At 36.3% G+C, this 23245-nt stretch overlaps 3 protein-coding genes and 1 long non-coding RNA gene across 9 annotated transcripts in view; 2 read left to right on the forward strand and 2 right to left on the reverse strand.

Annotated features, from left to right (window-relative positions):
* The window catches only part of LOC117995034 (zinc finger protein 549-like), a 137918-nt gene that overhangs the window by 103361 nt on the left and 11312 nt on the right, over positions 1-23245 (forward strand). The gene's annotated exons all lie outside the window — the stretch shown is intronic.
* Positions 229-11066, reverse strand: LOC117994906 (putative leucine-rich repeat-containing protein DDB_G0290503). Of its 3 annotated transcripts, none has more exons than XM_069508345.1 (5): positions 9229-11066; positions 7769-8167; positions 6710-6925; positions 3866-4768; positions 229-3805 (listed from the first exon to the last, which is right to left on the reverse strand). In XM_069508345.1, the coding sequence occupies exons 2-5, from the start codon at positions 8142-8144 to the stop codon at positions 1128-1130; spliced, it is 4173 nt and encodes a 1390-aa protein (XP_069364446.1). In that variant the 5' UTR covers positions 8145-8167; positions 9229-11066; the 3' UTR covers positions 229-1127. The 3 variants fall into 3 exon arrangements, with proteins under 3 accessions (XP_069364446.1, XP_069364445.1, XP_069364444.1); XM_069508344.1 differs by having other exon boundaries at positions 229-3814; XM_069508343.1 differs by having other exon boundaries at positions 229-4768.
* Positions 11045-22811, forward strand: LOC117995094 (spermine oxidase-like). 2 transcript variants are annotated; one of them, XM_034983092.2, is made up of 8 exons: positions 11045-11129; positions 16865-17047; positions 17283-17492; positions 18366-18582; positions 19261-19439; positions 20392-20659; positions 21501-21604; positions 22377-22811. In XM_034983092.2, the coding sequence occupies exons 1-8, from the start codon at positions 11059-11061 to the stop codon at positions 22612-22614; spliced, it is 1470 nt and encodes a 489-aa protein (XP_034838983.1). In that variant the 5' UTR covers positions 11045-11058; the 3' UTR covers positions 22615-22811. The 2 variants fall into 2 exon arrangements, with proteins under 2 accessions (XP_034838983.1, XP_069364508.1); XM_069508407.1 differs by lacking the exon at positions 11045-11129 and adding an exon at positions 14052-14210.
* LOC138404465 (uncharacterized) lies at positions 22635-23178 on the reverse strand. The gene is made up of 2 exons (XR_011238393.1): positions 22834-23178; positions 22635-22802 (listed from the first exon to the last, which is right to left on the reverse strand). It is a non-coding gene; the product is annotated as an uncharacterized lncRNA (long non-coding RNA).

Genomic DNA, 23245 nt, shown 5'->3' on the forward strand with positions numbered 1-23245 from the left:
CCAAATTTCATGTCTTTAGGACCAGGGGTTTAGGCTGTGCGTTGATATCTATGTCAGTCAGTCAGTCAGGACTTTGAATTTTATATAATATATAGATTAAATAAAATTATGTAAAGGGCAATTTTGGTCTAAATAGAATATTACATATGATCAACTATGTTATTTTGATAAGAATCAATAGTATGTCAGTAAATACAAAATATGTGTAAACTGTACAATAAGGCGATTGCGGTAGAATGACAGCTACAATGTTACGATCGCAATCACCTCTGATTGGTTGAAGCTCGCTTACTATTGGTTACAATGCATTGTTGCAACAAGAATCGCACAAATTCAGCCAATCAGAACAATTGAGATTGTTATAATGATTGATGCAGGTTTTAGACAATCGCCCTACAGATTTCTGTGGTCAGTTAACAGTTTATAATGTATTTTATTCAAGTTTTCTTCAATACAATATTATAGTCTATCGATAAAATTAACTATATGTAAGCTATAATATTATTTACATAATTATTATAAAGTTAAACTATAAAGAATCCGGTCGAAGACGAATATTAAGTATGAGTCCCGCAAATTGCTAATGCGCGTGGCCGCCATTTTAGTGACGTCAGCACTAGACTGAAGTTTCAAGCTGATGGTATATTTTTATTTCGGCTGACGTTAACATGACGTCATTTCGATGTTAATGAGACATGGTTCCAGCGCAATAGCAATTTGTGGGACTTATACAAAGTAACTATAATAATAATTATAATACTATTAATTTAGTACATGTTTTTTTATTGCTAGCAAGATATACAGAAATTTTTTATAGTTCGTTTAAGAGATCATTGAATCTTTATTATAGTAAATTATCATTTTAATTTACCTGCACCATTAATAACTTTTACAATAACGTCTTTTAGATTAACATAATAATATTATTAACTTCGAATTTATGTGCAGTAGCCATCGATATAAATGACAATATTTTTTTATGCGCACTAAACTTTCAAGTTGTTTATGTTAAGTTCATGTGCTGCCCTTTTAAGGAATATTAAAAAAGATGCAGATAGTCTAAACTTAGTTTAGAGAGAGACAGAATCGAGCTAAATATGTCGTTAAATCACGAAACAAGCCCAAAATCACTCATTACAATTCTGTTTTAAGTGTTCTATAATAGCCCCTTTATCATCCACTTTCATACGACATTTGTCACAAACATACTCTGAATCAATGTTTTTATGTGCACACTCTTTGTTCAATTTCTTAATACAATATTTACAATTATTCGTATCATATATTGACGAGCACAGTAAGCAATATTTAATTTTTTCATTTTCTGATATTAAAATCGATTTGCTTTTAAAATTGCATGATTTACAATCGATATTTTCATGATTTTTTCTCTTTGGTTTGTTGTTAGAAATAATGTTATCAATTTCATTCGTTTTACGTATATCTTTTTGATAATAATTATTATGATTGCTTATAAGCTTATTCGGATTTTTATCAGTTATTTTTGATGGATCGTCATTAGTTAAATTATCTTGATCTATAAATGCATCTTCAACAGTATCTGGTACTTCATTAGTTTCCGTTAAATCCCCTTTGTTGTTATTTTTTTCTGTAACATTTCCCACTTTAGTTTTAATTGAATTATCTTGATTATGTAAATTTTTGATAACAACTTCGTTGATTTCATTACAATGCGTCAAATTAACTTCATTATTTACATTTAGTGCAGCATTAACTTCATCAATTTGGATAATATTTCCAACATTTCCATTTCCGACAATTTCCTCTTCATCAAATTCCGTCAAATACTCTTCTTCGTAAGTAATTAATTCAGAATCAGCAATTTCATTATTTTCTACTAAATTTTCTTCATTCGCTGCACTTTTCTTAGTTTCATTTAAATTCTTTACATTTAAAACCTCATTGTTTACAGTTAATGTACCGCTTTTAACTTCATTAGTTTTGGTTAAATTACATTCGTTTTCGGAATCGCTATTTATAACTTTGTAAACAGTCACATATTCTGTTTCTTTCTCTCCATCTAAATCGACTTTATCTTGAGTCAATTTATTTGATATTGCATTATCTTGGATTGGACTTGATGATCTGAATGTGTTATTGATCATATTAAAATCTTCGTTGAATTTTTCATTATCTTGAATAGTATCTACATCCTTTTGATTATCTTTGATATATTTAATTATATCATTGTTACACGATTCATTGATTTGGTCATACATATTTGAATCAGTCATATCGAGATCGGATTTGAAATTTATATGAATTTTTTTTATACTATTTTGACTGCCAGATTGCGATTGATAATCGTCGCTTTCATAAATAAATTCATTATTACGACTTTCTAGTTCCATTTTACGTTCATCTTCATCTAATAAACTCATATCTAGATATTCTTCGGACATATTTTTTTCGCTTGTAGCAGAATCTATGGAATATCTTCTAATATTTTTATCTTGAGCATGATTTTCGATTGTTTTAACTTGAGTAGAAGTATCGTTTTCGACTACATTTTTAATTTGAATAGCTGTATTGTTGGTTCTACGTATATGATTATTTAAATCATCATCATCATCATCATCATCATCTTGGATTTCAATACAACCGCCTTGTACAGGAGTATTTACTTCGCTTAATTGATTCACGCTTTTCGGGGATTCAAATTCTTTTAAACCATAATTCGTAGCTTCAGTTCTCATATTACATGCATCTGCAACAGCGCTGTTGCTTACAAGATTTGATTTGTTAGTTTTAACCAAAGATTTTCTATTGCTTAAGAGAACATTGTCACTTGTGAAGTTAGGCTTTCCTTCAATTTTTACAAGTGTAGGATCATTTAAGCGACCTTTTTCGCTTCCGGTAGATTTTTTTATATAATGATCGTTATTAGGCAAAATTTTGCTAGAAATTACTTCACTTGTACAATTTCTATTCAAACTTGTTAAAACTTCAATTTTTTTGACACGTATACATGAGAATTTATGTTCGATTTCTTCTAATCCCTTATTCACGTTTATTTTTAAAATTTTCCGTTTAGTGGCATCAATATCGGTATCTTTATTTACCTTTTCTGACTTGAGTTTAATACAAGCAAATTTCTTTTTAGTACAATTTTCTTCTTTTTCAGTGTTAAAAGAATTAAGTTTGAAACCTAAAAGATTATCTGTTATGGCATCACTAATTTTAGCAGACAATGTATTAGTTGCGTTTGCTTTGTAACTAACTGTTTCATTTATTTTGCCTTGATAGATAGATTTGCTTTTTTGTCCTGGATTTGTTGCGTTATTAGGAGCGATAGGAATTTCTATGTTTTCTAAACTAAGTATTTCGTGGTCTTCCAAGTCTAGTAGATCTTCTTCCAAAGATTCAGAACTGCTTTTTTCTGTATTATTTTTTGTCACATCTTTGTGATTTATACTACTTTTGTCACTTTTCGGTGTACATTCTACATTTAGATTTTTATTTCCAAAATTATCACGATTTTTATCACTATTTATAACTTCCGTCAGTTTTTCCTTGAAGAATTCAGAAATTCTCTTTTCTATATTTTCAAGATATTCATCAACATTTATGATTTCCTGCAGGTTTTCTTCCAACGATTGAGAATTTTTCTTGTCTCTATTACCTTTTGGTACATCTTCATGGTTTAAATTGCTTTTGTCACAATTTTTATCATTTTTCAGTGTAGATTCTACATTTTGATTTTTGTTTGCACTATTATCAAGATATTCATCAATATTTATTACTTCCTTCAGTTTTTCTTCCAATAATTCAGATCTTTTCTTATCTCTATTATCTTTTGCAACATCTTCATATTTTATATTACTTTTGTTACAATTTTTATTACTTTTCGTTACATCTTCATGATTTATATAACTTTTGTCACAATTTTTATCACTTTTCGGTGTAGATTCTACATTTTGATTTTTGTTTGCAGTATTATTAAGATTGTCGTCAATATTTATGACTTCCTTCAGTTTTTCTTCCGATGATCCAGAACTTGCCTTTTCTCTATTACTTTTTGTTACATCTTCATGATTTATACAACTTCTATCACTTTCTGGTGTAGATTCTACATTTTGATTTTCATTGGTACTATTATCAAGATCTTCATGAATATTTACGATTTCCTTTAGTTCTAATGCTTTGATTTGCCGTTTTGCTTTTTTATTTCTATTTTTTATTTCTTTCGGTTTAAATGACGCCCTTCGTTTGTTATTTGTTTTATTTTTATCGTGTCTATGACAGCTTTCAAAATTTTTAGGTTTAAGTTCAACTCTTTGATTTTTATTTCTGTTTTGATTAGCTATTTTGTCGCATTTTTCAATATCTTTCAAGGCCAACTCTTCAGTTACAATTTCTTTTATCGTTTCCTGTTTTGATTCTGTACTTTCCGTATTTTTATTAGAATCATGATTAACATTTTTATCATTTTTCTCATCATTGTTAGCATTTAAATCAACAGCGATCTTTTTGTGCTCTTTTTTAAGAATACCATTGTCCGCTTTTACTTTATTTCTAATACTACTCAATAACGATTCTAACTTACCACGTTTATTCATGAAATTAACACTTCGATTCTCAACAGTAATACCTAGTTTAGATACATCCAAGTTTTCTATATTGTTGTCTTTCAAAGTTGATTCTTCGTCTCTCAGTTTTCTTCTTTCCGCTTCTTTATTCTGCTCTTCTAGAAGTTGGTTTTTGATGCTCTTCTGCTCTGCTGGTTTTGGTCTTGCAAATATTGGCTCTGTAATATACGACAAAAAACTGGTCAGTGGTCTGACTTCTAACATACACGTGTTAGAAGTAAGGCCACTTATAAAGTAAGGTCGTAAAACGTTCCACCGTTATGTATTAGTAGTCAGTACCCTTATTATTGAAGCTGTGGTAGCCTAGTGGTTAGGACGTCCGCCTTCCAATCGGAGGTCGGGGGTTCGATCCCGGGCACGCACCTCTAACTTTTCGAAGTTACGTGCGTTTTTAAGTAATTAAAATATCACTTGCTTTAACGGTGAAGGAAAACATCGTGAGGAAACCTGCATGCCTCCTAATAATCTCCAATTCCCCATAATCCCCTAATCCCATAATCTCTAATGCTCCATAATGTTCTCAAAGGTGTGTGAAGTCTGCCAATCCGCACTGATTGATTGATTGATTGATGGATTGATTGATTGTTTGATTGATTGATTGATTGATTGTTTGATTGATTGATTGATTGATTGATTGATTGATTGATTGATTGATTGATTGATTGATTGATTAGTCGTCAGTATCTCCAACAAGTCCTCATCATTGAGACCTCCCTTCTCCTCCTCCTCAATCAAAAGGACCATGTCTTTGATACTCTACTCTGTATCTTGATCCTTAGGTTTAGGCGATTTTTATTTCGGCTGACATCAAAATGACGTCATTTCGACGTTAATGAGACGTTCCAGCGTAATAGCAATTTGCGAGACTTATACAATGTATACTTAGTAAACCTCTATTTAAACCACAAAACAAGAGTGAATAGGCACCTTCTGCCGCATCATCACTTCCCATCAGGTGTGATTGTGGTCAAGCGTTTGCCTATCAGTACCCCGTATTATAAATGCGAAAGTGTGTTTGTTTGTTGGTTTGTCCTTCAATCGCGTTGCAACGGTGCAACGGATTGACGTGATTTTTCGTATGGGTATAGATAAAGACCTGGAGAGTGACATAGGCTACTTTTTATACCGCGAAATTAAAGAGTTCCCACGGGGCTTTTAAAATACCCGGCTGAGTTTGTTGTGGGCTCTTCTCAGACCTGGGCGCGTTTGGAACCCTCATAGCTTTAGTTTTAAGTTTGCGTAATAATTAGCACCACTATATCATAGAAATCAAACATCCGACCATCAAAAATAGTTATTTATTACCTGTTTTTCCACAGTATTATGTCTTACGGAGTCTTGCTGTGGGGTAAAGCGGCAGATATTGGGAAAATATTCGTATTACAAAAAAGGGCAATACGTGCAATTTATAATTTAAAACCGCGCGATTCCCTACGAGAGATATTTAAGGAAATAGGTATTCTTACAGTAGCTTCCCAATATATTTACAATAATATAATTTTTGTACGACAAAACATTCACAGTTACAAAAAAAACAGTGATATCCATGATAGGCAAACTAGAAACAAAAATAAGCTAGCTACTCCTGCGCTCCGCCTCTGGAAGGTGGGAAAGTCATTTGTGGGAATGAGTGTAATATTTTATAATAAAATTCCACAAGCAATTTTAGACTTGCCTTTACATAAGTTTAAAAAATGTGTTAAAAGTATGCTCCTAAAAAAAGCATATTATACAGTCGCAGACTATGTAAACGATAAAAAAGCTTGGATTTGACTCGCTCCAGCAATGCACGGGGCTGCAATGGCTTGTATAGTACGGTATAATAACATTGTACATTGAAAAATTAAAAAGAGCAACCGCCGAGTTTCTTGCTGGTTCTTCTCAGTGGGAACGGCGTTCCGAACCAGTGGTAAATTAAAACTACCTGACTATTCATAAACACTTGTAAAAAGTTTACATGAATAATTTTTTATTTATTTATTTATTTATTTGTTTTGAATAAATCATTTGACTTTGACATTGAAAAACCTAATTACACGCGTGCGAAGTCGTGGGCGTCAGCTAGTAATGAAAAAAAAAACAGGAACGGGAGAGTTTACCTTCTATATAGCCATCCGGGGGGTCCTCCCACCACACGGGGCTGGGGCAAGTCAGTATCTCCAACAAGTCCTCATCATTCAGACCTCCCTCCTCCTCAATCAAAAGGACCATGTCTTTGATACTCAACTCTGTATGTTGATTCTTAGGTTTGGGGGATTTAGGTTCATTATCGCTTGGCGTTGGTGAGCTCGAGTTGTGTCTGATACGTTTTATTTCTGAAAATGTATAGAAAATCGTTTTTAAAGGAAGAAAAATATTAAATAGGGTCTTGGACTGTAGTCATAATTTTTTTATTTTATTTTTTTTATTTTTTATTCAGATACAAGTTAGCCCTTGACTGCAATCTCACTTGGTGGTAAGTGATGATGCAGTCTAAGATGATAGCGGGCTAACCTGGAAGGGGTATGGCAGTGATTATTAAACCCATACCCCTTTGGTTTCTACACGGCATCGTACCGGAACGCTAAATCGCTTGGCGGCACGGCTTTGCTGGTAGGGTGGTAACTAGCCACGGCCTCCCACCAGACCAAACCTCAAAAGGAAAAACGGAACCCTTATGGCTTATAGGATCACTTTGTTGTCTGTCTGTCTGTCGGTCTGTCAAGAAACCTACAGGGTACTTCCCGTCGACCTAGAATCATGAAATTTGGCAGATAGGTAGGTAGGTCTTATAGCAGACATTAGGGGAAAATCTGAAAAAAGTAAATTTGTGGTTACATCACACAAAAAAAAAAATGTGGTCAAGAACTAAAAATTAGTATTTTCATTTTTCGAAGTAAGATAACTATTTATTTTTATGTACCTATATATGTATGTATTGTGTTGTTATATATGTATTTGTATGTGTTATAGTTTTTGATTTGTCATGCAAAATGTCGAAAAAACACGACTGTAGTACGGAACCCTCGTTGCGCGAGCCTGACTCGCACTTAGCCGGTTTTTATGTGTAGTGGTAGTTTATGAGGCTAGAATTCATTATTAAAGAGAATAATTTAAAAAAAATCATGATTTTCATTTATATTTTCGTGGGCATCAGTTAGTTTATAAATATGACAAACCTTTCCGTGGCATATGTAGTTTCCGTTTATTACAACTTTTGGTCCCACCAATCATCTTCATACAATGCTTGGGTTTTAGAACTATTCTCTCATACTCTATATTCCTTTTAGGTCTATTCGGATAGAACTCACGGGTTTTAACCTCATTGGTTTTAACTGAACTCTTCTGAACAACCTTTGATTTAATTGCCTTTGGCCTTCGAGGATCCGGTTTCATAGCTTTCATTACGGGTTTAGATTTTGGTGATATAGGCTTCCGTGATTGTGGAACAAATTGTTGTTTCCGTGATTGTGGAACAAATTGCTGTTTCCGTGATTTGTTTCGAGTTATTATTGTCTCCACTGGCATCGCTCGTGGGGATTTTTTCGTTGACATTTTAATGATTATGTGTCGTTAGCCTGAAAATAAATGTTTGCAATTTATATTAAAATACAGATATAGACAGACAATCGGACAAACAGATAGATAGATACACACACTTTTGCATTTATTATGGAACTAGCTGATGCCTGTGATTTCATTCGTGTGGATTTAGGTTTTTAAAATCCCGGGGGAACTCTTTGATTTTCCAGGATAAAAAAAAAACCTATGTCACTCTCCAGGTGCTTAACTATACCCATGCAAAAAAATCACGTCGATCCGTTGCTCCGTTGCGACGTGATTGAAGGACAAACCAACAAACAAACACTTTCGCATTTATAATATGGGTACTAATTTATGGATCATGATCACGATTTTAGTCCTTATTTTAAAGCTGAATCGTACTTTTGAGATGACAGTTGACACAGAGTTAAAATGGTGGGTGAGTTCTCATTTTGTACGCATTGTACATGAATATACACAAAGTCATAAGTAAATTTAATTAGTAGAATCACAACCAACTTTAAAACACACTAATAGATGTAAAAACAGTTTTGAGTTCTTAAAGAAACATAAATAACTACCAAATTACTATTTTTGCTGCATTTACATAACAAACAAGTTATTTTTTTTTCTTTGCCTATAAGTAGATACCATGCATGTCAATTATAAAGACCATATTGAAATGTCAAACTTATAACTGAGATTGTTGCTTATTTTTTACAGGTTTTTTGATATTTTTGAAGAGTTCTTAGATTTCTACTGAACATAAAATACAAAAGAAACGAAAAAAATCTGTTCTAAGTAGCAAACGTTTGATATATACCTACTGAATAGGTAGGTACTTATATACAAGCTTATGGATTTTGCCTATGGACTTTATATAAATGCATAGTAGGTAGGTACCTATCTATTTTTACTATTCACATACACATAAGAAACTTGGGTTGGTTATTATTCACATTTTAGGTGTTTTAAAGTCCAGATTGTTTATGCACAGGACAGTAAGACTACCAGTAACTAATAGCTTTTCAACATTCCATGCAGGTATATTTTTATCAAGCATACGCTCTATAATAAAGTAAAAAGGGGAATTTACCTGTATTAGATCATCAGATATTAATAATTCATTGAATTTCTGCGTTATTACACCATATCCATAAAACACCCAATATAAGATTATGTTCTTTTCGATTCGAAACAAGAAAAAATCAAGAATTTCTGTTCTACGAAATCCGAAATCGCATTCGCATCGCAATCAAATTTAATTCCTTTTTGATGATGGCAACACCATTATGTGTCATCGATTTCAAGTTGGTGCCTTGTCACAGTAGATTATTTTATAATTCAATTTCATTTTTACGTGTAAAATACTTCCTTTCGATAGATTCTCGACTATTCTTTCAATATAAATATCGAAAGACCGAGAAGATTTTACTGGGTCGTACTTTTAACTTTTTTGTTGGTGGCAACACTTCAAATAATGTCATTAAAGTTGGAACTTTGTCACATTAAATGTGGCCAAAATGTGACAAAGAAGCCACTGACCTGTACAAGGACCTGTATCAATACGATTAATACATACTGGAGCTGCCATTGCCGACTTGTTTTTGAAGAAACTTGGCATTCGCCATTTTGGTCCTGATAGCTGCAGTGAGAATCATGTAAGCGTACTCGGGACTAAATATTAATGACGAAACATCGGTCAACACAAAGAATATTTGACACTGTTAAAATATTTGTTTAGTCTGTGACATTTGTCAATTGTCATTCATTGATATCCTCTTCAATACGTCATGGTTTTGTCCTTCCTCTCCTCCATAGACACTGTGTATATGTTTGTTTATTACTCTTTTACGCAAAAACTACTGCATGGATTTAGGTGCAATTTGGAATGGAGCTAGTTAGATTATACCCTAAATTAACACATAGGCTACTTTTCATCCCGGAAAATCCCACGTTCTCACGTGATTAAAAAAACTATATCCATGCAAACGAAGTCGCGGGCATCAGCTAGTTTATTATGATGCCCGGTACACTCAGTGGGGCGCTTTGAAACAGTAGGTCAATTTCGTAAAACCTCCATCAATCACTATTACAATCTCAATTGTTGTGATTGGCTGAATTTGTGCGATACTTGTAGCAACAATGCATTGTAGCCAATAGTGAGCGAGCGTCAACCAACCAGAGGTGATTGCGATCGTGACATTGTAGCTGTCATTCTACCGCAATAGAGCAGTAGCACAAAAATAACTGTCATTTTGTATGGTACACCTTTCCAGCGTTCCTGTATATTACATACATCCATTTTAGTGGCTAGGATGCACATTAATTTGATTCCCCACGAGAGCACCTTACGAGAGTTAAATCTAGACTAGTACGATTCAAACGTAAATAGTACATAAAAACGTATAAACGTATAACATATAAAACGTATATATATAAACGCATTTAAGTTTGAATCGTATAATTAGGGTTCCGTACCTCAAAAGGAAAAACGGAACCCTTATAGGATCACTTTGTTGTCTGTCTGTCAAGAAACCTACAGGGTACTTCCCGTTGACCTAGAATCATGAAATTTGGCAGGTAGGTAGATCTTATAGCTGACATTTGGGGAAAAATCTGAAAACCGTGAATTTAGGGTTAGATCACACAAAAAAAATTAATTGTGGTCATGAACTAAAAATTAGTATTTTCAACTTTCGAAGTGAGTGACTATATCAAGTGGGGTATCATATGAAAGGTCTTCACCTGTACATTCTAAAACAGATTTTTATTTATTTTTATGCATCATAGTTTTTGAATCATCGTGCAAAATGTCGAAAAAATACGACTGTAGTACGGAACCCTCGTTGCGCGAGCCTGACTCGCACTTGGCCGGTTTTATTATAGTGATCTCAGATCTGTGAGTTAAATTACATTCGCCACAATGGAAAGACGTCTACAGATTTTGCGATGGATATTTCTAGCATCCATTTTGGGACACACAACTTGTAATGAGTAAGTTTAACATTTTTTAATAAAAAACCAGCCCAATGCGAGTCAAGCTCAAGCACCGAGGGTTCCGTACTACAGTCGTGTTTTTTCGACATTCTGCACGATAAATCAAAAACTATGATGCATAAAAATAAATAAAAATCTGTTTTAGAATGTACAGGTGAAGACCTTTCATAAACCCACTTGATATAGTTATCTTACTTCGAAAATGGAAAATACTAATTATTAGTTTATGACCACAATTTAATTTTTTTTGTGTGATGTAACCACAAGTTCACGGTTTTCAGATTTTTCCCCTAATGTCTGCTATAAGACCTACTTACCTGCCAAATTTCATGATTTTAGGTCAACGGTATCCTGTAGGTTTCTTGACAGACCGACAGACAGACAGACAACAAAGTGATCCTATAAGGGTTCCGTTTTTCCTTTTGAGGTACGGAACAATAAAAAGAACCATGCTCAATAGTAAGCCAGCGATGGGTTGTTACGATGATCCCTGTTAGCCGCATATATGAACTATACCTATGTGACGTTTTGTCGGACTCAACGACAGAGACAACGCTCTACGAAGCCGAAATCTCTTTCTAAAGGCCGATATACAATACTAGCTGATTCCCGCGACTTCATACGCGTAGATTTAGGTTTTAAAAATCCCGTGGGAACTCTTTGCTTTCCCGGGATAAAAAGTAGCCTATGTCCTTCCCCGGGATGCAAGCTATCTCTGTACCAATATTCGTCAAAATCGGTCGAACGGATGGGCCCTGAAAGGCTAGCAGACAGACAGACACACTTTCGCATTTATAATATTAGTATGGATTTCCTGCCGGCTACTGTAGCTCACCTACTACTGAAAAGTTTTTGAATAATATATTAACTCAGCGGGCGATGGAGAGAGCTATGTGCGGAGTTTCTCTACGTGATTAGATCAGACATGAGGAGATCCGTAGGAGAACTAGAGTGACCGACATAGCTCAACGGGTTGCAAAGCTGAAGTGGCAATGGGCAGGGCACATAGTTCGTACAAACGATAGACGTTGGGGACCCAAGGTGATGGAATGGCGACCTCGCACCTAAAGACGCAGCGTTGGAAGACCCCCACTAGGTGGACAGACGAGTCGAAGGGAGCTGCTGGACAAGACCGTGGCGTGTGGAAGTCCTTACAAGAGACCTATGTCCAGCAGTGGATGTCTATCGGTTGATGATGATGAATTGATGACATCAATTTCATAATTTCTTTATCGAGAAAATCTTACTTCACGAGTTCAATGTCAATAGATAAGAATAATAGGTTAAAATAATATTTAACCTATTTTAACCAATTAATCTTATCTATGTATATTGGGGTATCCAGGTAACCTCCCAGTGTGCCTGAGTGTTGCGAGTCCCTTTCGAATACGTCGGGCACAGATATATACAGATATGCAACTAGCGTGGCCCCCTCAGTACCTCTCGCTCAAGCAGAGGTTCTTACTTGTGAAATGTTATTCCGTCTATTTTACGTTCGCTTCGGCTATTGTAGCCTAGTATCACCATTGCACAATAACTTCAAATACAAAAAACAACAAAACAAATCAATAATTACTTAACCTCACTTCACGTTGTATGTCAAGATGTCATGTACAAATACATCTTGACAAACAAAAAAGTGGCCACGGTGATATTGAACAGAAAATAATCATTTTGTCACGTTCTAATAAGAGCCTAAATGCATTTAGCTATCTCGCTCTAACAGTAAGAGTCACAACGTCACAAGACGCGCGTCCCTCCGAGCCCAAAGCAGAGTGCGCAATGGACGCACCCATTGAGGAGGCGGAGCGTGGGAAGCGTAGACTGAATAAAAAGCTAGTGTGTAACCGCGACTGAGATAGCGATAGCCCGACGTAACGATGAATAACACGACAATTACCATTGTTTAGTGGTCAATTATTTGTATTAACCGATCAACAATATTTGTATTAAACGTTTTTTATGTGAAAACAAGTAGGTAACTAAATAACTAATGAGAAATACAATGATGCCACGAATTCTCAAAGTTTGTTTTGCAACTACTGCTGTAGTCCTTGACAAAAATCGATTGCACGATAAGGGACAAAAAATAGGTTAGCTGCGTCTCTGTTTATCACATTAGTAACTTTATCTGTGCTCTCTTTTTAGTGTGAATGAGAAAGCAAACGTTCCTTTGTCTAGATTTTTTACTCCGTCTGCGGTGGGAAGGGAGCGATCCCACGAGCCCTGGCCTCCTCTAAGAGGACCTGTGGATGATGGACACGGGTCGGTCCGTCGCTCACAGTGTGGTCCTTGAGTTGGTTGGCATGATGTAGTTCCAGAACTAACGGTATTAACTATTGAGGGCACGTGGTGCCCCGGTGGTGGCTCTGCTTCAGCGGACATCCGCTGGCGGAGTCGAGGCGTTTTCGGTACCTTGTGCTCCATCGTCACCACCACGCTGGCCATGTGCGGATTGGTAGACTTCTCACACCTTTGAGAACATTATGGAGGACTCTCACGTATGCAGGTCTCACGATGTTTTCCTTTACCATTTAAGCAAGTGATATTTAATAAATTAAAACGCACTTAACTCGGAAAAGTTAGAGGTGCGTGCTCGAGATCTAACAACCGACATTCGATTAGAAAGCGGACGTCCTAACCACTAGGCTATCACAGTTTTTCGCATATTATGTAGGTAACATAATTTAATTATAGTGATCAATGGTGGCAGTGCACAAGGGTTCTTTTCTTTCTTCGTGTTTGTACACTGTGCTACAATTTCTGAACGTTTTCAATACGTCAAATAAAGTCTAATGTCAAGTTCAAAATTCGAGTTTGAGTGTTTGAGACTTGACAGTAGGTAGGTACCTACCTATTAAGGTCTTGGATGAACATGGATGAATGATTACCATCTCTATGGTATGTGGTATATTATCTATGGTTTGAGACATCAAAATAAATAAACCACTTTTTTGCTCCTTTTTACATTTTTGTAAACATTTATATGATTTATATCCTTAATTTGAAGTAAATTCTTGTGCTAAAGTGCAGCTGAACAATAACACAACGAGTTAAAGAGCAATTTATATATCTAAGGTGCGTAGTTTTGTGTAAAAGTGTAACAATTCAGTGTTATCACCGCGGAAAATTACGCAAGAACGGATTCCTTGGACGTGATTAAAATAACCAGTTATGCCGTTATAACTAGCCGACCTGTAGTATGACCGTCAAAATATGTTTTACTATGCGTTGCAACTAAGAAGAAGGGTACATTACATCGTAATCGGATTCTTAGCCTCAAGTCATCATAATTAACCCTTCCCTAGTGAGCACCACCACAACCTCTATCTTTCTCATCCAGCCGCTTGCCGCCACGTTCATTATAATATTATAGTCGGCTTCAGTTAGCCATGCTTATCCATACTTCTGTGTCTGTCTGTCTGTCTGCTAGCTATTCACGGCCTAACCATTCAACCGATTTTGATGAAATTTGGTACAGAGTTAGCTTTTATATCCCGGGAAGGACATGCGCGACTTTTTATCCTGGAAAATTAAAGAGTTCCAATGGGATTTAAAAAAACCTAAATCCACGAGTATGAAGTCGCGGGCATCATCTAGTATTATATATTTATTATCATGTAAATTATTATTATTGCAGAATTCTTAGTTGAAACTCATTGTATGTATGCTTCTATAAAAAATGTTAATAAAAACATAACCGGTTTGCTTGAATGTTGAATCTAATTCCAAAACATGATGACAGTTGTATCTACAAAATTCTCTTATTTCTGAAAGTTGTGGTCCCACTACTCGTATTTTTTTTTTATAATTTTTAATAGACTAAGCAGTTTTCGCTGATGTGCTTCGAGTTTTCTAAATATTTGTCCAATCTATTCTTGAACTGGTTAACAGAACTTGACAAAACCACATCCTTAGGCAATTTATTCCATATGTGAACAACTCTGTTAGTCAGAAAGTGTTTTATTGGATTTAACGATGGCAATTGATATTGATATTGTTAATATAATAAATCAGTGCAGGATTAGGCCAGTGCAGGGCCTGTTGCAAATTCTATCAAAAGGCCCTTGGATTGCTTTAGGTTATCAAGGTTATAGTATTAAATAAAACGAAACTGTAACAAACAAACTTTTATGGATTTAGTTTGGACAAATTTATGAATAATACTTTTCATATTGATTTCTCTAAGTACATCTTATTTAATAATGTTTATTAAAATGAGGTGATTAAGACGTTTTTGGCTCATCGTGTTCCTCAACAAATTTTTAACAAGTTTTAATGTTAAGTACTTATTATTTTCAAGCATCGATCTAAATACATACTTTTTACGGTCAGAAAACGTTGACGCGCGGGGCCCCCAAATGTGTGGGGCCCGTAGCATTTGCTACTTTTGCTGCGTGGCTAATCCGCCAGTGGATAAAATGTGGGTGCCCAGGTCTTCTCATATATTGCATCTACAAAATTATCTATCAGAATTTCGTGATCGATCAGTCAGTACTCGATATGTTGTGCAGAAGTTCATATATTTTAGAGGTGACAGGAAGAGTGATTGTGGTATAGCTATCAGAACTAGACAAAGATCTGTTATGTTGTGTCCGGGCTCCTTAGCTTGTTTAAGTGGTAGGTCTGCGCCTGAGCATTTAGGAAATTACTCATTTAACATCAGGTGAGTTTGTAGACAAGCAAAAAAAACCGGCCAAGTGCGAGTCAGACTCGCGCACTGAGGGTTCCGTATTACAATCGTATTTTATCGATATTTTGCACGATAAATCAAAAACTATTATACCTGAAAATAAATACAAATCTGTTTTAGAATGTACAATTAAAACCCTTTCATATGATACCCCCCTAGTAATCTTACTTTGAAGGTGAAAAAAGCATATTTGTGCATGACCACAATTTAATTTTTTTTGTGTGATGTAACCACAAATTTACGGTTTTCAGATTTTCCCCGAATGTCTGCTATAAGACCTACCTTCCTGCCAAATTTCATGATTCTAGGTCAACAGGAAGTACCCTGTAGGTTTCTTGACAGGCCGACAGACATACAGACAACAAAGTGATCCTATAAGGGTTCCGTTTTCCTTTTGAGGTACGGAACCCTAAAAACTAGTCAAATGCAAGTCAGGCTTGCACACAAAGGGTTTTATACCATTGTATAAAAAATAACACTTTATAAATATAGTTTTCGGATGTAACCACAAGTTCACTGTTTTTGGATTTTTTCATATACTCGTGCTACGACTTACTAGACACCTGCCAAATTTCATGAATGTACTTCAATGGGAAGAACCCTGTTATAGGTTTTGATTCCCTTGATAGACAAACAACAAAGTGATCCTATATTTTAAAAATCCTGAGAGAATTCTGTGATAAAAACCGGTTAAGTGTAAGTACAGAAACGTAACGAGGAAATCCGTCGGAGAACTACAGTGACTGACATAGCTCAACGAACTAGCCACCTGAAGTGGCAGTGGGCAGGCCACGTCTGCCGCAGAACCGATGGCCGCTGGGGCAGACGTGTTCTGGAGTGGAGACTGCATATCGGCAAGCGCAGTGTGGGACGACCTCCAACCCGCTGAACTGACGAACTTAAGAAGATAGCGGGAAGTGGGTGGATGAGAAAGGTAGACAATCGTGTGTGGTGACGTGCTCTTGGGAAGGCCTATGTCCAGCTGTGGACGCAAACAGGCTGATTGATTGATTGATTGAGTCATCTTTTTCCGTTACAGGTCTACCATGTCTCAACCATATGACACTATAGTCATAGGTCTGGGTTCCGCGGGCACCACAGCTGCGTCAACGTTAGCCAGAGCTGGCAGAAGAGTGCTGGCTTTAGAAGCACAAGACAGAATCGGTGGCAGGGTGTGGACTGTGCCCTTTGGAGATGGAGTTGTGGAGGTTGGAGCCGAATGGTAAGACCCTGGATTAACACATAGGCTACTTTTTATCCCGGAAAATCAAAGAGTTCCCGCGGGATTTTGAAAAATCTAAATCCACGCGGACAAAGTCGCGGGCATCAGCTAGTAATTAATAAGGGTACCTAGTAATAGTTTTTGATTTATCACGCAAAATGTCGAAAAATTAAGACTGTAGTACGAACGACTCGCACTTGGCCGGTTTTTTATTTTTCTTTCATGCTTTTTATAGGATCCATGGCACAGGACACAGCCGAGTGTATGAGACAGCAGTTAAAACCAACGTATCAGTAGTGCCGCAAGACCTAACCTTCACCATGTACCAGTCGGATGGCAGTGCAGCCAACAACCTGCTGGTGAACGAGCTGCTGGAGTTCTGCTTGGACGCTGTGGAGCACCCTCCGGAGCACCCCGAGGCGTTGGGGATGTTCCTTACTAGACAGTGAGTTTTCATTATAACTTAGTATGATACTATCCGTCGGAAAACCAGAGTGACCGACATAGCTCAACGAATTAGCCAGCTGAAGTGGCAGTGGGCAGTGGGCAGGCCACGTCTGCCGCAGAACCGATGGCCGCTGGGGCAGACGTGTTCTGGAGTGGAGACCGCGTATCGGCAAGCGCAGTGTGGGACGACCTCCAACTCGCTGGACTGACGACCTTAAGAAGGTAGCGGGAAATGGATGAGGGAGGCGGAGGATCGTGTGTGGTGGCGCACTCTTGGAAAGGCCTATGTCCAGCAGTGACGCAAACAGACTGACTGATTGACTACTATAGCAGATACCTGGCATGTACTACTACGCTAAACAAATGTGCCTATTGCATAACCATCTTTGCATTATTACCTTTCTAATGAACTCGGTTCGGGGCACATCAATGGGATGGTTTCCAAGTATATAACGGACATAGGTAGAAACATTTTTGTGATTTACGCCTTGTGACGTCATTAATTGCTTTTGTTACAGCGCGACGTTATTAATTAATTATTTAAAAAATAATTAATCTAAATTTATAAAATGAAAAGGTGACTGACTGACTGATCTATCAACGCACAGCTCAAACTACTGGACGGATCGGGCTGAAATTTGGCATACAGATAGCTATTATGACATAGGCATCCGCTAAGAAAGGATTTTTGAAAATCCAACCCCTAAGGGGGTGAAATAGGGGTTTGAAATTTGTGTAGTCCACGCGGATGAAGTCGCGAGCATAAGCTAGTATTCTAGCTCCATAAACTACCGCTATACAAAAAAAAATCACGTCATTTTATTACTACAGTCCAAGACCCTATTGTAATAGATTTAAATTATTTTTCCAGACTAATGAACTATCTAAAACAAGAGCATCCAGAGGTACTCCAAAACCAGGATTTCCTGGACGAATTCCTGGAACTGATGAACCTGGTCATCAACAACTATGAGGCTTCCAACGATTGGAACGATGTTAGCGCTCAGACGAACTACGCCGAGTTGACTGGCCACCAGCACATGAGTTGGCACCGATATGGTTATAAGACCTTCTTTGACATACTGTTGGTGAGATTTATTGGATTTTTTACTCTTCTTGGTCAATATCTGCATATTTATTTGTTGTTGAGTGTTTTTAGAATGAATTGAATGAATGAGTGAATGGAATGAATTATAGTGTGAGAGTGAGTGAATGAATACAATGTGCTAACTGTGAATTTTTGTCAACCAAATGACTGAAACGAGTGGAATTATTGAGTGAATGGAAAAAATGATTGGAATGAATTTTAAGAGTTAAGGGTTAAAGTGACTGAATTCCTGGAACTGATGAACTTAATCATCAACAACTATGAGGCTTCCAACGATTGGAACGATGTTAGCGCTCAGACGAACTACGCTGAGTTGACTGGCCACCAGCACATGAGTTTGCACCGATATGGTTATAAGACCTTCTTTGACATCCTACTGTTGGTGAGATTTTGACTTTTTTTGGCGGTTTTAACACGTTTTTTTGGTATTTTGGACGTTTTAGAGTTCAAAATTTAGTTTTACAGCATTGTCGGAGATTTTAAGTGATTAGAATGACTGAGTGAATGTGTGAAAGAAAAAAGTGAATGATAAATGAATTAAAAGTGTGAACGAATGGCTGACTGGTATTATTGAACTAATCACAGGCCTTGGTAACGTAACGGACAGTCACATTCGCATTAATAATATGTGTTATTATAACTTTTTTTGTGTCCACAGAACACATACAACAACGGTCCAGGTTGGCCAACGTTAGAAATCAAACTGAACACAGAGGCGACACAAATAAAATGGCCGAAGGAGTCGACGGGTAGAGTGGAGGTAGTGTGTAAAGATGGCGCCGTGTACACAGCTGATAATGTTATACTTACTGTTTCTGTTGGAGTTTTGAAAGAAAGGTATGTATGATTACTAAGGACCACAAAATTTTTTTTGAGGTGGCCTTAACTATTTTTAGGGTTCCGTACCGCAAAAGGAAAAACGGAACCCTTATAGGATCACTTTGTTGTCTGTCTGTCTGTCTTTCTGTCTGTCTGTCTGTCTGTCTGTCTGTCTGTCTGTCTGTCTGACAGACAAACACTTAAACGGAACGCTAAACATTTAAATTGTGGTCATGAACAAATATTGCTATTTTCAACTTTTAAAGTAAGATAACTATATCAAGTGGGGTATTATATGATAGGGCTTTACCTATATATTCTAAAACAGATTTTGATTTATTTTTATGCATAATAGTTTTTGATTTATCGTGCAAAACGTTGATAAAATACGACTGCAGTACGGAACCCTCGGTGCGCGAGGCTGACTCTCAATTGGCTGGTTTTTTTTTCCCCTTAGCAGTAAGTTTTCCTGTAAAATAAAATACTAAAACTAAACGGATTAATAATAATCTAAACAATGGGGATTCACACAGTATTTTTTTTTCTTATAATCATAATCACTTATTTGTTTTGCTCAGATATGATAGGTACATGTATATTATTTACATGGGGTCTTAAAAGTTAGGTAATCAGTCACATATCATATCCTGCCAAGCATGGCGTGCAAAATTAATTGAACCCAGCATCTCATTTCACCGTCTTAAAATATTTGAGCCTCAATAGCTCAACCGGTATAGGAGTGGACTCAAAACCGAAAGGTCGACGGTTCAAACCCCGCCCGTTGCACTATTGTCGTACCTACTCCTAACACAAGCCTGACGCTTAATTGGAGAGGAAAGGGGAATATTAGTCATTTAATATGGCTAATATTCTTTATAAAAAAATATATATATATTGTTATGTCATCATGTCAAAGTTATTAATAATTCAAATGTCAATTTCTATGCATTATTTATAAATTACCTTACAGACATACAAATCTATTCGACCCGCCTTTACCACAAAACAAAATACAGTCCATAGAAAAAATCCCCATGGGTGTCGTGGACAAAATAATTTTAAGTTTCGACCACCTTGGGTTACCGAATGGGACATTTTTTGGGTTTTTATGGAGGGGGGAGGAAAAGAGGAAAGTTAGTAAGGAGGATTATTGGACCACTAGAATTTTTGGGTGCAGTACACCCATGGGGTCGAAAACGGCACTAACTTTTTGGACTAGCGGCGAAGTCGCTAAATTGGTATGTATTTTTAGGGGTCCGTACTAAAATTTAAAAAATATATATATTCCTTGTACGATCAAATCAAATCAAATCAAATTATTTATTGCTTATTTGGGTTTACAATGGTTCTTAGTCATACAATTTGTGGTAAGTACAGCCAAATACCTTATATACTAAGGCATGCAATATTATGTTAGAATTATTTTACGTATTTTTTAATTATTCTTTTAAATTTGCTTATTTATAAAATTTTGTCACAATAATAAATTAAATAATACATAAATCAATCAGAACACTTATAACCTCCTCAGAACAATGTCAATATGGGCTAGCTACCAAATAATCAATTATATTGTCAAGTATATACATATTATGTCAAAGTTATACTTTGATTATTTTATTTTAATATTTTTATTTATTTATTTAGGTATTCAGCTACACTGTAGAAACAATTAAATAATAGCCACTCAAATAATTTACGTTTAAGTGAATTCAGCGACATTGATTCTGCTTTCAAATCATTTGGTAGCTTATTATACAATTTAACACTCATTGCATAACAATTTTTACAGAAGAATTTAGTGTTTATTTTATGAGGTATAATTAGTCTATTTGTGTTTCGATTATTTCTAGCAGGTAGTTTTCCTTGACGAGCTTTTGTAAATAGTGCATTGTTTTTCTTTACAAATATAATAATTTCATAAATATACATACATGGAAGTGGAAGTATTTTTAACTTTCTAAAAAGTGGTCTACATGGATCGAGAGGACCTGCTCCACGGCCGATGGCCGGCACGATGGCACGGAACCCTCCGTGTAGAGTCCCGACTCGCCCTTGACGGGTTTTTAATGTTTCCAGGTGGAAACGTTACCCGAGGACGTAGTTAAGAGGAAAGTGATGGAACTTTTGAGAAAGTTTATGGGAAGAAATATTACAATACCAGAACCGACTGCTATGATCAGGTACGTACAAAAAATAGTTAAAAAAAATTAGCTAAGTTCATCATCATCATCATCAACTAATAGACGTCCACTGCTGGACATAGGTCTCTTGTAGGGACTTCCACACGCCACGGTATTGCGCCGCCGCCATCCAGCGGCTCCCTGCGACTCGTCTGATGTCGTCCGTCCACCTAGTGGGGGGTCGTCCAACACTGCGTCTTCCGATGCGAGGTCGCCATTCCAGCACCTTGGGACCCCAACGTCTATCGGTTGTACGAACTATGTGCCTGCCCATTGCCACTTCAGCTTCGCAACCCGTTGAGTTATGTCGGTTACTCTAGTTCTCCTACGGATCTCCTCATGTCTGATGGTAATTTTCCGGGAAACAAGCTACCTCTGTCATATAAATCGATTAATCGGATGGGTTACTAGATGATGCCCACAACTTCATTGAAAACGGGTAAACGGATGGGCCGTGAAAAGCTAGCAGACAGATTGACGGACAGACAGACAGACACTTTCGCATTTCTAATATTAGTAGCTGATGCCCGCGACTTCGTCCGCATGGATTTACATTTTTCAAAATCCCGCAGGAACTCTTTGATTTTCCGGGATAAAAAGTAGTCCTTCCTATGTCCTTCCCCGGGATGCAAGCTATCGCTGTACCAAATTTCGTCAAAATCGGTTGAACGGATGAGTCGTGAAAGGCAAGCAGACAGACAGACAGACACACTTTCGCATTTATAATATTAGTATGGATTATGGATTTAATAATTGTATTATTTGTCTATAGATCGACCTGGTATTCGAGCCCCTTCACCCGTGGCAGCTACACACACGACGACCTCATAGTCACCCAGTACCCGCACGCTCGAGCGAATCTGGCGGAGCCCTTACGAGACGCGTCCGGGAGCCCTAAGGTCCTATTCGCGGGCGAAGCGACAGATTTGACGCACTTCTCTACAGTTCACGGTGCGAGTGATTCTGGGTACAGGGAAGCTCAGAGGTTACTGCTTACTAGTAAAGTGTAAAGAGTGTTGTTATTGAAGCGAAATCTAAAGTAACCTAACCTTTTTGAAGTGAAATCTAAAGTAACCTAACCTTTTTGAAGTGAAATCTAAAGTAACCTAACCTTTTTGAAGTGAAATCTAAAGTAGCCTAACCTTTTTGAAGTGAAATCTAAAGTAACCTAACCTTTTGATGCCAAATGTAAAGTAACCTTAAGCTTTTCCAGCCAAATCTAAAGTAACCTAACCGTCTGAAGCTAAATCTAAAGTAACCTAACATTTTGAAGCCAAATCTGATATGTAACCTAACATTTTTTGGAACTAACCTAACCTGAACTTAATATTAGAAAAACATAACATGTTCCTAAGATAGTGAATGATAAAACAAAAAAAACATATTTATGTAAGAAAAAATATGATTTATTTACAGTAAGTATTTTTCCTTAGATACTTTAAATAATTAAATATCACAAATGTATAAAAAAGTGCATTTACTTACATTTTCATTTAATATATTTTAATTTAACATAAAAATAATTAACACTGATTTTCTTTGATTACCTACTCAAAAATAAGTTTTACTTTATATGTTCATATCTGAGGATATGAACATATAAAGTAAAACTTATTTTTGAAACTTACACATTTAGAATTG

The sequence above is a fragment of the Maniola hyperantus genome, chromosome 28 (assembly GCF_902806685.2).
Source record: "Maniola hyperantus chromosome 28, iAphHyp1.2, whole genome shotgun sequence".
Taxonomy (NCBI): Eukaryota; Metazoa; Arthropoda; class Insecta; order Lepidoptera; family Nymphalidae; genus Maniola; species Maniola hyperantus.